This window comes from Camelina sativa, chromosome 16, assembly GCF_030686135.1.
Source record: "Camelina sativa cultivar CO46 ecotype springtype chromosome 16, ASM3068613v1".
In the NCBI taxonomy this organism is placed as follows: domain Eukaryota; kingdom Viridiplantae; phylum Streptophyta; class Magnoliopsida; order Brassicales; family Brassicaceae; genus Camelina; species Camelina sativa.
In genome coordinates this window covers 24263715-24280035 of record NC_141895.1, presented here as the reverse complement: position 1 = coordinate 24280035, position 16321 = coordinate 24263715, and the positions used below count along the sequence as shown (strand labels likewise).

General features: G+C 38.5%; 2 protein-coding genes across 5 annotated transcripts; both read left to right on the top strand.

Annotated features, from left to right (window-relative positions):
* Positions 1-6856: 6856 nt before the first annotated feature.
* On the top strand, positions 6857-12474 carry LOC104753899 (uncharacterized). Its single transcript, XM_087492809.1, has 3 exons — positions 6857-7480; positions 12080-12082; positions 12436-12474. The coding sequence occupies exons 1-3, from the start codon at positions 6857-6859 to the stop codon at positions 12472-12474; spliced, it is 666 nt and encodes a 221-aa protein (XP_087348935.1).
* A 1143-nt stretch (positions 12475-13617) lies between these two features.
* On the top strand, positions 13618-16306 carry LOC104751677 (beta-1,3-galactosyltransferase 7). 4 transcript variants are annotated; one of them, XM_010473679.3, is made up of 11 exons: positions 13618-13850; positions 14006-14108; positions 14372-14430; positions 14526-14728; positions 14806-14869; positions 14978-15050; positions 15133-15253; positions 15345-15432; positions 15525-15650; positions 15735-15844; positions 15955-16306. In XM_010473679.3, exons 1-11 carry the CDS (start codon positions 13756-13758, stop codon positions 16101-16103), a joined length of 1191 nt encoding a protein of 396 aa, XP_010471981.2. In that variant the 5' UTR covers positions 13618-13755; the 3' UTR covers positions 16104-16306. The 4 variants fall into 4 exon arrangements, with proteins under 4 accessions (XP_010471981.2, XP_087348378.1, XP_010471980.2 ...); XM_087492252.1 differs by having other exon boundaries at positions 13620-13850; positions 15723-15844; XM_010473678.3 differs by having other exon boundaries at positions 13638-13850; positions 14517-14728.
* The last annotated feature ends 15 nt before the right edge of the window (positions 16307-16321 follow it).

The window sequence follows — 16321 nt, the reverse complement described above, 5'->3', positions numbered from 1 at the left end:
AAGTCTCTTCCACCTGCCGTTGATTGCCGTTCTTTTTTGCTATGAACAGGTGTTAGAAACCAGAGTTGGGGGTGGATCTGTTCCAACGCCACTGGGTTATGATTGAAAATATCTAGGGCCATGACCTGACCACCGGCCGGCGACAAGGGGTTGTCGCAGAACCACAAGGTTATTAAACAAGACTGCACCTTCGTCCATCTGTGCATAAACGAATTATGTGATCAGATACTTTGACGAATGTTTTCTATTTGATTCAGCAAACTAAACCCACTACTTACGTGAACCCCAAGAAATCAGTCCACCTTTATGCCTAATTTGATAATACTATGTAAGCAAAAGCTATTTGGTCTTGTGTACCTTCGTCGAGAGAATATCTGCCGGAGTTCTTTCTTGCGCACAGACTTCTTTATTCCAAACCGAGATCAGAGTCAGCGAGAGAGACGGGGAGAAAGACGGCGAGAGAGTGCCACCGAGGGATTATAAATCAGTTCGCCACTGTTGGCGCAAAGAGGTAAGAAAGACTCCGAAGAATAGGTGAGAGACGCTGAGGTGGATCGGAGAGAGGGGCGACGTCAAGAGGATCTGCTTCACCTTGGAGAGTTCTTCAGTTGGTTTTTTTTCTCGATACAAACTTTTAGTTCTTTTCTTGTTCTTTTCTTTATTCTTTTGTATGTTTGATCATTTTCTTTTTTATTACCGAGTTTCTCAATCGAGTATTGTACTGCTTTGTAAAATTAAAAAGGATATTTGAATTTGATTTTTATCAAAACCTAATACTCTCCTGTTTTGGATAAAATGTGAAACTAACTCGTCAAGATAAATGACGAGGATAACTAAAGCACATATAGTAGAAGAACTCTAAATTTTTATATAAAGTTTTTTTTATCCCTTTATAGGTTCATTTTTTACGTACAGAGAGGCATTTTAACTTATTCAAGTATAGCAACTTTCCCAAAACATAACAAGAAACGTTTTCTTAGTAAGTGTGCACAATTATCTTGAGATCATCAAATCAATAGTCTCATGCAGTCATGCTATAAAATAATATTGGAACACTTTTATTTGGTTACAAATTAATTACAATTATGGATCAAAAAAATTCCTCTACATGTGGATATGTCTTATCTATGGTTTTTTTTGGTAAGACAAACGGAGACAAAACCTCCCTTACTTATTAAACTGAAACAAAATTAAAGACACACCCATCCCGATGTTGCAGATCCTCTAGTATCCTCCATCAAAACAGAAAAAGACATTTCGGGCAAGAATCGAACAGATGCAAGCTAGAAGGATGAGTGAAAGCATAGTTTGCTAACCCGTCTGCAAGACGGTTAACCTCCCTATACACATGCGTAACCCGGACTGACCATTCCCTTGAAAGAAAGCCAAAGCATAAACGTACTAAGAAGGACAAGGGATGAGTATCCACTATCCCTGTTGTGAGGAAGTCCACTACCAACTCTGAATCAACCTCCAACTCTACAAGAGTTAGCCGTTTCACACCGCCACTTCCATCCCCACCGTACAGTCATACCAAACAAAACAGCCCAAGGAACATCATGCCTTACTGTCATGTCCCCCAGGTTTCCCGACACCCACTCCAACAGACCTTAGCCAAAAAACTGACGTCTTCTATCCAAACCAACAATGCGACTCCATAGCCCTGACATCGCCGGAAAATCTCAAAGGACTGGATAATAGTCTCCTCACCCCCTTTGCACACCTGACAAACCCCGAATCACATAGATGTCGTCTTTGTCTTTCGGAGTTTGTCATGATAACATGATGCACAACCAACCAAACGAAAACTCTCACCCTTTCCGGAACCTTCAGAATCCAGATCTTACCAAACAACACACCCATATCTGGTCGCGGTGTTCTATCTTGAGTTAAAAAATGATGTGCAGATTGCACCGTAAATTTGCCATTCGGACTTGGACACCATGATGGTTTATCCCTTTCTCCAGTCACCATATCCACCACCATGGTCACAAGGCATGACAACATGAAGTTAAAGACAAACAGAGCAATGCGTGTCATGTCCCAACCGGAACCTGTAATCCATAGATCACTAACTCGCACATCAACAAGCTCACCTGGTATGTCCACCACCACAGCCTCTAATAGGGGTTTATCAGAAAGCCACTTATCAAGCCAAAAGCGGATAGATCTCCCATCCCCAAGCACCCAACTCATGCCTAGAACACAACTTCCCGCAACCCGGTCACCACACTGCGCCAAGTTGAGGACCAATTACTCTTTACGACTGACCAGGAAGTATCTTGGATATTACCCACTTTATATTTTCGACGCAGAACACGAGCCCAAAGACTCTCCCCATCATGAATCAATCTCCACCTAATATTTGCTAACAGAGCTTTATTTTTCATAGTAACCGCAGATATTATACCAAGACCACCCTCTCGTTTTGGGGAACAGACTTTATCCCATGCGAGCAAATGTTGCTTCCTTTTCTCAGGTATGCTTCCCATACAAAGTTCCTCGAATTCTTATACAACTGAGCCAATGTCAACTTACGTAATGCAATGAAACTAATCGAATGAATTGGTATAGCTGATAGGACTGCCTTAGAAAGAGCGATCCGGCCTGCCAAACTCAACGCATGTCCCTTCCATCCAGACAACCTGGATGCTACTCTTTCCACCACATCCCCAAACGTGTTCTTATTGATCTGCTTGTGTAGAACTGGCATGCCAAGGTACTTCCCCAGATCCCGAGTCGAACCAATGTCACTCTCAATGTTAATCATCTGAGCCAACTCCCGACTCACATTATCTGAGAAAAAGATTTTTGATTTTTCCGGACTCACTTTTTGTCCTGATGCTACACAAAAGCGCTCCAAGACTCTTCTAATGATTTTAACCTGTGCCACAGAGGCCTCTACAAACAGGATAAGTTCATCTGCAAAGCATATATGCGAGAGCCTAGGACCCCCTCGCAACAAACAGATTGATTTCCATTCCTCTAACCCAATAGATCATTCAATCTGGTGACATAACCTCTCCAAGCAGAGGACAAACAGATATGGTGATAACGGGTCACCTTGTCAAAGACCACGAGCCGGTTGGAAAGCTTTTGTCTTCTCCCCATTCCATAATATATTCATTGAAGGACCTGTGACACAAGTCATAATCCAACTAATCCAATTCTTTGGTAAATGTGCTGCTTTCAGAGTATCCTCAAAATTCCAGCGGATAAGATCGTACGCTTTTTCAAGATCCAGTTTGAGTAACATCCAACCCTTCCTCCCTTTTTTCCTTCGCATTGAATGAACAACCTCCTGAACAATCACTATGTTGTCAGTGCTCAACCTCCCCGGTATGAAACTTGATTGTGACGGACAAATCAACCACGGCATAACCGCTTTCAGCCGCAAAACCATCACCTTCGTGATCACCTTAAAAAGGACATTACAGAGACTGATAGGTCTAAACTGAGTCACCCTCTCCGGTTTAACTACTTTGGCAATCAACACAACAAGTGCATCATTCATCTCCGCAGGTAACACCCCCGTAGTAAAGAAATTCAAAACAAAACTATTCACAGACTCACCCGCTACCGTCCAACAATCTTGGTAAAACACCGGTTGGAACCCATCTGGTCCTGGTGCTTTATATTTTCCCATGCTCTGTAGCGAGGACTCCACCTCCATAGCTACAAACTCCTTTCCCAAGTCTCTTAAGTCGGTTCCAGAAAGGAGCATAAACCCCTCATTCTGCAGTTTCTCCACAACCTGTGGCACATCCTCCATTGAATAAAGGCGCTTGTAATATCCAACCGCCAACGACTCCAATTCCTGAGCATCAGAGACCCTCTCAACATTTCAATTTGATTCCGCCGCCTCCGAATAATTGTTGAGGTGTGGAAATATCTCGTATTACGATCGCCATACACAATAAACTTCTCCCTGGATTTCTGAAACCAAACCATCCCCTCTTGCTCCAAAATCACCTCTAATTCCTTCTGTAGCTCCGTCTCCTTTATTAGTAGAGTATCCATCGGGTTCACATCAATCAGAGCTTGAAGCTCCTGCAACTCCTTCATTATCTTATCTTTACGCTTGTTAATATCCCTAAACACCTCTTTATTCCATCTTTTAAGCTTTACTCGAAGGTTCTTCAAAGCCACAGGAGTAGAGAGCTCTTAGTTCCAAGATGCCTCCAACATATCCTTGAATCCCTCATGCAGTAACCAGGCAGCCTCAAGCTGGAATGGTCGTCAGCTTGGATCCCCTCGACCCTCTGGTTGTAACTGCACATACAAAGGAGTGTGATCTAATGATAAAAAAGGCAAGTGGGTCACAGTTGCCTCCTGCCATTTCAGATGTGCATTCGCACAATAGAACACCTTGTCTAGCCGCTTAGCAACATAGATACTCTCAACTCTACCCCTCTTCCATGTAAACCGACTACCCTTAAAGCCCATGGTATAAGGATAAATCATGAATCCAGTCCCCAAAACTCAAAAGAGTCCGGAGAGAGGCAACCATTCCCCCCCCCCCCAAATTATGTCATCTAGCCGGACTATAGTGTTAAAGTCACCTCCAATCAAGACTGGACCAGTAACACCCTGCAACACACTCTTAAGTTCAGCCCATAAACCGCACCTCCGCGACACAGTGGGAGCAGCATAAACCACCACAAGATGCAACACCTTTGTATCCTTCGTCACAATAGCATAAACAAACTGATCTGAAGATTTCTCAATAACCACCTCCCTAACTACTGACCTCCACAAAAGACAAATAACCCCACTCTGACCCGACGAATCAACCCGGAAAGCATTATCAAACCCCAGACCCTGACAAATTCGCTGTATATCTAAGGTAAGTTTTTTAAAATATTTTTTTGTTTATGTACTATTTTAATACTTATTTTGCTAATATACTTTTTTGTTAATTTTAGTGATTTAATATATAAACCGTGGTATATCGTACAATAATTTTTATTTACTACAATCTTAATTAAATCAGTTTGATTTGATATATTTTATATTGGTGTTGTTAAAACATTAAAATGTGGATTTAACCCGTACTGAAATATCATATTATTGATAGTTTATTTTTTAATATTATTAATTCAATCTTGTAATATCATATAACCTGTCATGTAATATAACTCGTTTGTGTAATTTTGAAAATTTAATCTGTTTAAATATTTATAATTTTAAACTTTTTATTAAGTTAAGATATATTAGTTATAAATTATAAACTTCTTAAAATTTTATAATTTACTATATACAGTAAATTTACTATATATGTATGATGAACACACACTTTATATATTAATTGAGTAATATATGTTTGTTTAAAAAAATTCAAATCACAATATATGCATGAAAAATACACCTTTTTATTAACTTTATGTATTATATGATGATTCACTACATTTAAATTTTAAAATCAAAAAGAGATGATAGGAGAATAATTTTTTTTAATCTGCAATAAATCTTCTAAATATCTATATTAATTATAGAATATTATATATATGGATATTTAAAAATATATTAATTGTGATTGGTTATAAGGATAGTAGAGAAAGTTAACTAAACTTGTTTAGATATGAATATAAACATTAAATAGTACAAGGTTTTACCCCGTGGTACACCATGGGTCTATTATTTTATTGATATGATATTGTAATAGTTTAGTGGTGCTTGTAGTCGACGGTGAATTGCATCTATATATATACTGTTAACGGTTGTATATAGGTTTTGTATAAACTCTTGATTCGCAAGTTGAGAATATACATTTTATGATTTGGTTAGTTATGATTTAGGAATGAATGATATGGCATATTCTTATTTTGATTCTCAATTGATATTATTGGATTAATAGTGTACATTTAAAGCTAATAAGAACTTAGCAAATATGTAATCGTTTATTAAACGAAAATTAGAGATTTCCTAAGATGTATTCATCTTGAATTAGTTGCTATATTATAGGGATGTGATTACAGAATTTGTGTTATCAATTCTTTTTGTCAAACTCAGCCCTAAAAATTTGGCATGTAAATTAGATCTTTCCTAAGATACAATGGGCATTAATTGACATTAATTGGATGTAAATAAGTACGCTATGGATTAAAAATCGCCCCAAAATATCCGGTAATTTTAAGGATGATCCGGATAATTGAATCGGTTATAATTTTAGTTAAAAATCTGACCCGGAGTTGGCAAAAGGCCAAAAAGTGATGGCACCTATTGTACTTTTAAAAATGTATTTCGATCTCTAAATGTGGATATACTTGTTTGGTTATAAATATCCTAAGAAAAAATTAAAAATATATATCCGTTTATAAAAATTCAAATCACATCATATGTTGAAAAAATCTAAAATTTTATTTACTTTATGTTTTAAAAAGTAATTAAAATAATTATTATAAGATTAAATAAAAGTGTAAGGAGAATTATATTTTAATCTAACATATTGATTTAAATTAGGTAGATAGTTTTTAAGAAATTAATATTATCAAATAAGGAAATGATTGTGTTTGGTTGTAAGGATTGTAAAGAATTTAATTGAGACTTGTTTGGATACAAAAATAAGAGAGAATGACACAAAAATGTATTTCAAAAATGTTAAGATATATTCAATGTAAAAACTTTTCAAAAAATATTTTTGAGCAAAAACTGTTGCAAAAATAAAAGTATAGATTGATTAGCAGAAAATAGTAATAATAATTTAAAAATATAATGATTGAAGTAATTATCAGATCTGTTAGTGAATCCGATTTTTTCAGGGAATTTGGAAAGTAGTTACACTTTTTTGGAGATGGAATATACGCTTCACCGTTATAAAAAGGCACAACTATGCTTAAACTCTAAATAAGTAATTATGAAATCACGTCTAGGTAATCTCAGGCTTTACAAGTTTGATGTGCCTTCTGAGTCTGATGTCGGAGTTATGATAATAAGCTATGGAAGTGTACACTTGAGTGAACGGTTTCAGTTGACGCGATGCACACGAAGAGGACGAGGAAGAGGTTCAAAAGCTGGATTGTCCAAATCATTCGTAGATTCCCTCAATTGGTCTTTCTCGGCGCAACATGAGTCCAACATAACTAAACAGATCTTCGATTATATTGTCTCCAATTTTTCGTTCAAGGATCTTGATATGGTACCTCCGGCGTGTCCTGCCCTCGTCATTCACCTTCAAATTATAAGGCTTAGTCAATATCAAGTCCATGAGAGTGACATCACAACTCTTGCTTTGTCCACATTGAGAACCAGAGATTTTGTCCTGAGCGATGAAGATGCAAGAGCAAGACTCGTACCAATTGTTGCACCAACGACTGAGATCGTAGATTGTTATCAAAGTCCGGAACTGTGTCATCTATGTGAAAAAGGGTATCCGAAAGAAGACGAGATTGTTCATAAAACAAAATGCAATCACATCTTTCACGCAACTTGTATCTCTCGTTACTTGTTGCACACTCCTCGATGCCCTGTTTGCTCCCTTGTATTGGAGAGTGGTTTGATAACCTGGTTTACAACCGGTTATCTTACAAACGTATATTCGATTCTTGTTCTGTTTTTACAATCTCTGTTATGTAACAAGCTCCGTAACAGAGGGATATAATTGTAGATACTCCTAGAATATTTGTTTCTGTTTGATCTTCATTGTATATATGTAAGACAACCTCAATGATGAATAAATATTGATATTCATCGGCATCTGTTTATTTTCATGGTATCAGAGCCTGAATAGTATCTCGATAAAAACTCTGTTTTTTGTTTGAACAACGACGAGATGGCTTCGAACACGACTCCGACTGATGCTACCCAAGCAACGAACCCGATCCCGACTGCTACTGTGGAGGTGAGAAGAACGATTTCACCTTATGATCTGACGTCATCTGACGTCATCTGACAATCCAGGAGCGGTAATCTCACATCCGTTGTTGAAGGGCACTAACTACGACGAGTGGGCTTGCGGGATGAGAACGGCTTTGACGTCTCGCAAGAAATTTGGGTTTCTAGATGGAACCATTGCAAGACCACAAGAAGGGTTACCGGATCTGGAGGACTGGTGGACAATACAGGCTCTTCTTGTTTCGTGGATGAGGATGACGATTGATCCAATGTTGCGCTCCACTATTTCTCATAGGGATGTCGGAAAATACTTGTGGGACTACTTGAAAAAGAGATTTGCTGTGATGAATGGGTCTCGAATCCAGCAAATCAAAGCTGAACTTGCTTGTTGAAGGCAAAGAGGACTTGCGATAGAGGCGTACTACGGCAAACTCAATCGGATTTGGGACAGCCTCGCCGCTTATCGACCTAACACTCGTGTAAGTGTGGTTTGTGCACTTGCGATCTTGGTGCTGCACAGGAAGCAGATCGTGAAGAGGACAAGGTCCATCAATTCCTATGCGGTCTTGATGATCACTTCAGAGTTGTGCGTTCAAGTCTTGTAGCTAGAGTTCCTGTGCAACCAATGGAGGAAGTTTACAACATTGTGAGACAGGAAGAAGACCTTCATGTCAGTAGTGAAGAGAGACCAGAAGTGGTATCTTTTGCAGTGAACACTAAACCAAGGTTTCGACTTGATGACAAGGGTGTGGTATGCAAGCTGTGTAATCGATCTGGTCATGCTGCAGACAGTTGTTTCGCTGTCATCGGCTACCCTGAATGGTGGGGGGATCGTCCTAAGAGCAGATCACTTCAAGGAAAAGGTCGTGGAGGTGCTAGTTCCAGTGGAGGTAGAGGCAGAGGACAATCGATCACTTATGCGAACCGAGTGGTTGTTCCTGTTATTGAACAGCCCAATGTCGAACAAGTGAACCATGTCATAACTGATCAAGATCGAGATGGTGTAAATGGATTGAGTGACCAGCAATGGCGTCAACTAAAAAGCATTCTCAATGCAAGCAAGGAGAACACCACCGAAAAAGCTACTGGTATGTCTTCTTTTACTTCTTGGATTATGGATTCAGGGGCTTCTCATCATTTGACTGGACGATTTGAGAGTTTGTCAAATGTAAGACGCATGCCTCCAGTGTTGATAATTATGGCTGATGGTAGAGAACAAGTAGCACTTAAAGAAGGAACTATTCGACTAGGATCAAACCTTGTTTTGAAATCAGTTTATTATGTGGAAACATTACAATCGGATTTGATATCAGTTGCTCAGCTCATGGATGAGAATAGGTGTGTAGTTCAGCTAGCTGACACATTTCTTGTGGTCCAGGACCGAGCTTCGAGGATGGTGATTGGAGCTGGTAATCGAGTAGGAGGAACATTTCATTTTCGAAGTACGGAGACTGTTGCTGCTGTAACAACTAGTGAGGAGAAGTCGTATGAGTTGTGGCACAATAGGATGGGTCATCCGACTGCGAAAATAGTGGGACTGCTCCCTTGTTTTTCTAGTTCCATTTCTGTTTCAAGTTTGAATAAGGCGTGTGAAGTTTGTCTCCGCGCAAAACAGACCAGAGATTGTTTTCCCATAAGCATGAATAAAACTTCTTTTATTTTTGAGTTAATTCATGTAGACTTATGGGGACCTTACTGTGTTCCTTCACATAATGGTGCTCGTTATTTTCTTACCATTGTCGATGACTTCTCAAGGGGAGTCTGGTTGTATCTTATGAATGACAAAGGCGAAGCTACTAGTTGCTTAAGAGACTTTTTTGCTCTCACAGAAAGACAATTTAATACGCGCATAAAGAAAGTTCGAAGTGATAACGGGTCGGAGTTCTTATCACTAACTTCGTTCTTTGAGAAACAGGGTGTAATGCATGAGACATCATGTGTAGGAACACCTCAACAGAACGGTCGTGTTGAGAGAAAACACAGACACATTCTTAATGTGGCAAGGGCTTTGCGGTTTCAGGCGAATTTACCATTGGAGTTTTGGGGAGAATGCGTTCTAACAGCTGCCTATCTAATAAATCGAACCCCGAGTTCTGTTCTGGGTAATGTTACTCCGTTTGAGAAGCTGTACAACAAGGTTCCTTCGTTTGATCATCTAAGAGTATTTGGAAGTCTTTGCTTTGCTCATAATCTCACTCGGGGTGGTGATAAATTTGCCTCCAGAAGCCGTCGTTGTGCCTTTGTGGGGTATCCGTACGACAAGAAAGGTTGGAGAGTTTTCGATTTGGAAACACGCGAATTCTTTGTTTCACGCGATGTGGTGTTTAATGAGTCCAAATTTCCTTTTTCACCGGAAACTTCATTGCCTCTGATTGATGACGATGAAGATGGTCAAGTGTTATGGGCTCCAATTTCGGAAGGTTATGTGGCTGATGATATTGGCCTTTCGGCCCCAGTTTGCATGGTTACACAGGATCCACCGATTGCTTCTACAGTTCCTGTGCGTAACAATATTGGGCCTTCTCTCTCGGCCCAGGAAGATACATTGAATCCAATTGACACAAATACTGGTCGAAGTCAACCGGAGTCGTCTTCTCCGATAGAAAACCCTACGCAGAAACAGTTGCAAGTAGAAGAACAGCAACTTGGGAAAGGTCGTCAAACCAAGACACAATCAGTGAAATTAAAAGACTATATAGTGGCAAAGGGATCTCACAATCAGAAAGAGGCTTGTAATAGTGTGCATCCGATACACAAGCAAGACACTACTCGACGTTTTTCGCAAACCCATGTTGCTTATGTAGCTGCGGTTATATCTACGGTGGAACCAAAGTCGTTTAAGCAAGCTATGGAGGATGATAAATGGAGAAATGCTGTGGGTTCTGAATATAGAGCTTTACAAGATTTACACACTTGGGAAGTTGTGGATCTGCCTGAAGGAAAACGGGCAATTGGTAGTCATTGGGTGTTCAAGGTGAAGTTTCAATCAGATGGCACGATTGAGAGATATAAAGCGCACCTTGTGGCCATGGGCAATCGACAAATCGAGGGTGAGGATTATGGTGAGACTTTTTCTCCTGTCGCCAAAATGGGAACGGTACGTCTTTTTCTTGATATTGTATCTAAAAATGGTTGGGTAGTACATCAGATGGATGTACACAACGCTTTTTTACATGGGGATTTAAAGGAGGAAGTATACATGCGATTGCCCCCAGGTTATCAGTTAGAAGATAAAAACAAGGTTTGTAGGTTGCGCAAATCGTTGTATGGATTGAAACAAGCTCCCGTTGCTGGTTTGCAAAGTTAACAAAGGTTTTGCTAGAGTATGGTTTCGAACAGGCATTGGGTGATTACTCACTGTTCACATTTGAAAAAGGAACCGTTCGCTTGCATATCTTACTCTATGTTGATGATCTCATAATCACAGGAAGTTGTGAGAGGGCTACGAAGGAATTCAAAGAGTACTTAGCAACTTGTTTTTCGAATGAAAGATTTGGGGCCACTACGGTATTTCTTGGGTATAGAGGTGGCGCGAAATGCATCAGATATTTATCTTTGCCAAAGAAAGTACACTCTTGATATACTCGCCGAAACAGGTTTGCTGGGCTGTAAACCAGTTGAGTTTCCACTTGAGCAGAATCACAAGTTACAGTTCTCGGACTCTGCTTTGTTAGTGGATCCTACACCATATCGAAGATTGCTTGGGAGGTTGATATATTTGGGAGTCACTAGACCGGATTTGGCATACTCGGTTTATGTTCTGGCTCAGTTTATGAAGGAGCCACGTGGGGATCATTGGAATGCAGCTATTCGGGTGGTAAAGTATTTGAAAATGGATCCTGGGCAGGGTAACTTGTTACGATCAAACAAGAATTATCAAATCAGAGGCTGGTGTGATTATGACTGGTCTCGTTGTCCTCTTTCTCGACGATCGGTAATAGGGTATTTTGTCCAGTTTGGTGATTCCCCGGTGTCTTGGAAAGCTCGAAAACAAAAGACAGTAAGTCGTTCCTCTGCTGAGGCGGAATACCGGGCTATGGCGGACTTGGTTCAGGAGTTGATATGGCTGAAGAGAATGTTGGGAACGTTGGGTATTAAACATGTCCAACCGATGAATGTGTATTGTGATAGCAAATCTGCTATTCACATAGCAACGAATCCAATGTTTCATGAGAGAACGAAGCACATAGAGAATAATTGTCACTTTATTCGGGATGAGGTGGTCAGAAGAAATATTCGTTTGAAGCATGTGGATACAACAATGCAACTAGCAGACATTCTAACAAAACCGATAGAAAGAGATGGTTTCTGGAATTTCAGGTCCAAGCTGGGTATACAAAACTTGTATGCTCCAGTTTGAGGGGAGGTATTGGAGAGTGGTTTTATAACCTGGTTTACAACCGGTTATCTTACAAACGTATATTCGATTCTTGTTCTGTTTTTACAATCTCTGTTATGTAACAAGCTCCGTAACAGAGGGAGATAGTTGTAGATACTCCTAGAATATTTGTTTCTGTTTGATCTTCATTGTATATATGTAAGACAACGTCAATGATGAATAAACATTGATATTCATCGGCATCTGTTTATTTTCACCTTGAGTTGCCACCTGTCGACATGCGGAGTCTTCTCTTCTTCTAAGACAATTTATCTACTATATGTCCAAGACAATATTCGATTGAATTCGTCTATCCAAGTTTTTGATTTTACTGTTCCTTGTTTTTTTTTTTTTTTTTTTTATCAAAAACAAGTGTGATGAAACAAAACCAAGTCCTTCACTAGCATGGTTTATTATGATGAAGACCACCGTATTTAGTATTTACTTCTGATTTCCACACGATGGTTTATTATTTTCCTTCACTTTTCATTTGTAATGGACCTTTTTTTTTTTTGTGGTTACGCAGCTGTCAACACATTAAATTTTGCAGCCATCATTCATCATTGTACAAATTAAGCCTCACTTTGTCGCATAACCAGGCAAGTCCTGCATATTGTGTCAATCGTTTAGGAGGTTAATAAACGAAAATCAATAAACATGTTTTAAACATAAACAACCCAAATTTAGGTTGTTTTATTAGTATAGATTATATATTGGATTTAGAAGAAGAAAAACGTTTATACTAAACGGTATATTGTGTTAAATTGGGCCTAATTGTTTCGAATAAGGTCTGATATGTGTTAAGCCCATATGATGCTAAGATCCTACAAACCGCACATCACGGCGTGCGACGTGAGTGATGCGGTCGACGAAATGACATGCATTCTTCTGCCTAACCATCTTTGACGGTTCATTTATATATTTTTGTGGAATGTATCTAAATTTTCAATATAAAATGCCTTTTTGACAATTCGTTTCCGAAGACATTCGTTTAAAATCTCTTTGTTACTTAAAAAAGAAAAATAATACTAGAAAAAATAATAATAATGCCATCATTGATCTCTACTCTTTGGGGTAATATGGTTCATGTACAATACATACAATCAATTCCTTTTAAGTCAAATGTAATGAAAAAATAGTTTAAGTGAATATTAATTTCAAACGTAAATGGTACTTTAGGACCCAGGATTTTTTGTTTTGTTTTTGTAATAGAATAATTAGTTGGATATAATATGAAGATTTATTTAAGTATAGTTTCCACACAAATTCGAATATGCCAAATAATTTATATTATTTTTTTGGTTCCAAAGGAGTAATTTGTTTTGTTTTTTATTATTTAAATTAATTACTTGGCATATTCGACGGTGTGAAAAACATTAAAATGAATTAATAAAAGTCAAAAAAGTGTAATAAAAAGTTTTTTTTTATTATTTTGGTCTCTTCCCATGAAATGTTCTTGATTGTGTCTCTTCTCTCTCTCCCTTTAAATCTGCAAATCTTCTTTTCTGATCTTACTCTCTCTCTCTTGTGTCATCGTCTCCACGATGAAGCACAAAGTCTCCAAGAGAGTAATATCTCTGAAATGGGTTCCGTTTCTCTGCATCTCTTTCTACGCTCTCGGAGCAATCTTCACCTCCAGGTTCTCAAAGTTTCCTTCTTTTATCTTTCTTTCCTTCTCTACTAGTAATCTTCAGACTTTGTTTATACTTCTTCTTGTTCTGCCTTTTTTCTTTGTTTCTGTTTGGGTTTTGTCTTAATGGGGTTTGTTTCAATTTGTGGATTTTTTTTTTTCAGGTCATGGGAGCCGTCTTCAGATTCCGGAAGTCAGCTAATCTCACAGCACCGTCGTGATCATGAACTTCAGATTGTGTCAGACGATTGTGCTCATAATATTAAAGTATGCTTCTTTATTCTATTTAGTCTGTTAAATCAGTGGTCGTTGAAACCAAGAGTTACACTTGATAGATTATAAGGGAATCTGACTGTGGTAGCTCTGATTTTAATGATAATAAATTCATTAGTTTTTTCAAGTGTCTAATCGAATGATTTTAGCTCTAAATTTTTGAAGATAGCTTGCGATGATTGATTGTGTTTGTACTTTGCTTCAAAAAGATTTGGGTTTCATTCGTCTTATGTTTCGTCATCTGATCTAAAATGCAGAAAGCTACACAAGAAAAAGATGTGATTAATGAAGTTTTGAGAACTCATGAGGCTATAAAGTGAGTGAGCACATTGAGTTACACTTGTAAAGCAATTTGCTTTCTCTCTTTATTACGTTATAGCTTTTCTCTCCATGTCTTTGGAGGGTTGACAGGTCGTTGGATAAGTCAGTTTCTACGCTTCAGATGGAGTTGTCTTCTACAAGGAGCTCTCAAGAGAAGGTTGATGGCTCAGAAACAACCAATTCTTTAACGGGAGCAAACCCGAGGAAGAAAGTGTTCATGGTAATGGGAGTTAACACTGCATTTAGCAGTAGAAGACGGCGTGATTCTGTCAGAGAAACGTGGATGCCTCAAGGTGAAGTTCTAAACTTATTAATGCTACTCATTTTAATCTTTATACTTTTTTCATACTTACCTGTGTATTGTTCACAGGGGAGAAGCTTGAAAAATTGGGACAAGATAAAGGGATTGTAATCAAGTTCATGATTGGACACAGGTGAAGCTGCTTCTCTTTTTCTATAAGAAGTTACTATATTTGAGGAAGGTCATGTATCTTAGATTTGGATTGAGTTTGACTCTCAAGTTTATACAATTGTGTTGCCAGTGCGACGTCAAATAGTATATTGGATAGAGCTATTGATTCAGAAGATGCTCAACACAAAGACTTCCTTAGGCTGGTGAGACAACTCTAGATCTCTTAAGAAAGCATTACAACTTTTCACTCTTTCATTCTCGTTAAAATTCTTATTGGTTGTGCAGGAGCATATTGAAGGATATCACGAACTCTCAGCAAAAACCAAGATATTCTTTTCCACTGCAGTAGCGAAATGGGATGCGGAGTTCTATATCAAGGTTGATGATGATGTTCATGTCAATCTCGGTATAACAAAAACCTGCTTCTACTTTTTTCCTATTTCTGTTTATCTCTCTAAATGGCAGCATTGAAAAAGGTTATAAACTTTGCCTTTCAGGTATGCTGGCTTCCACACTTGCACGTCACCGCTCAAAACCGAGTGTCTATATTGGGTGTATGAAATCAGGGCCTGTTCTTGCTCAAAAGTAATTCCATTTGCATGAGTACAGCTACAAATCTTTCTGGCGTTACTGTTATAGAGTGTTGTTGTTAAAAATAATTTATTCAATTGTTTCAGGACAGTGAAGTACCATGAGCCTGAGTATTGGAAATTTGGAGAGGACGGTAACAAATACTTTCGACATGCTACAGGACAGATCTATGCCATCTCGAAGGATCTTGCCAAATACATATCCGTCAACCAGTACGTAATTCAACATCCTTATCATAATGAGTATTTCAGCTTCAGTACCAATCATATGTTCGTTCTGAAAAGTTTGAACTTTAGGCCAATATTGCATAAATACGCAAATGAAGATGTGTCTTTGGGGTCTTGGTTTATTGGCCTTGAGGTTGAACATATTGATGACCGCAACTTCTGTTGTGGGACTCCTCCAGGTAAAGCTCATTACACAAATAGATTTAAGTATCCTCCCCTTATCTCTCTTGTTTCATTGGATTTACATTCTCATTGATGGTTATGTTCTATTGGATTTACATTCTCACAGATTGTAGATGGAAGGCAGAGGCGGGCGATGTGTGTGTGGCCTCATTCGAATGGAGCTGCAGTGGGATCTGCAAGTCTGTAGAGAGAATGAAGATAGTCCACGAAGTGTGTAGTGAAGGAGAAGGAGCTGTTTGGAATACACTTCTCTAGAAGATATTTCAGTTCTCAATCAGCTAAGTTGAGGTAATACTAAAAAAGATCTACTCACAAGTTTGACAGAGTGATACAAGAGAGAGAGAAAGAGAGATGGCAAATTTTGTATAGGACCAAAGGTATACAAATATCATACTGAAGAAATATTTAGTTGTTGTGAAACAGTTGATGCTTATTAAAGTTATTGGCTTTGTTGTTTCTTCTACTCGTGTTAA

Bases quoted from the DNA above. Each gene is read 5' to 3' on its own strand.
- LOC104753899 (XM_087492809.1), top strand. From the start codon at position 6,857: ATGAAATCACGTCTAGGTAATCTCAGGCTTTACAAGTTTGATGTGCCT.
- LOC104751677 (XM_010473677.3), top strand. From the start codon at position 13,756: ATGAAGCACAAAGTCTCCAAGAGAGTAATATCTCTGAAATGGGTTCCG. The intron at 15,051-15,132 runs GTGAGACAACTC...TTGGTTGTGCAG, and splicing joins ACAAAGACTTCCTTAGGCTG to GAGCATATTGAAGGATATCA. The intron at 15,433-15,524 runs GTAATTCCATTT...CAATTGTTTCAG, and splicing joins GGGCCTGTTCTTGCTCAAAA to GACAGTGAAGTACCATGAGC.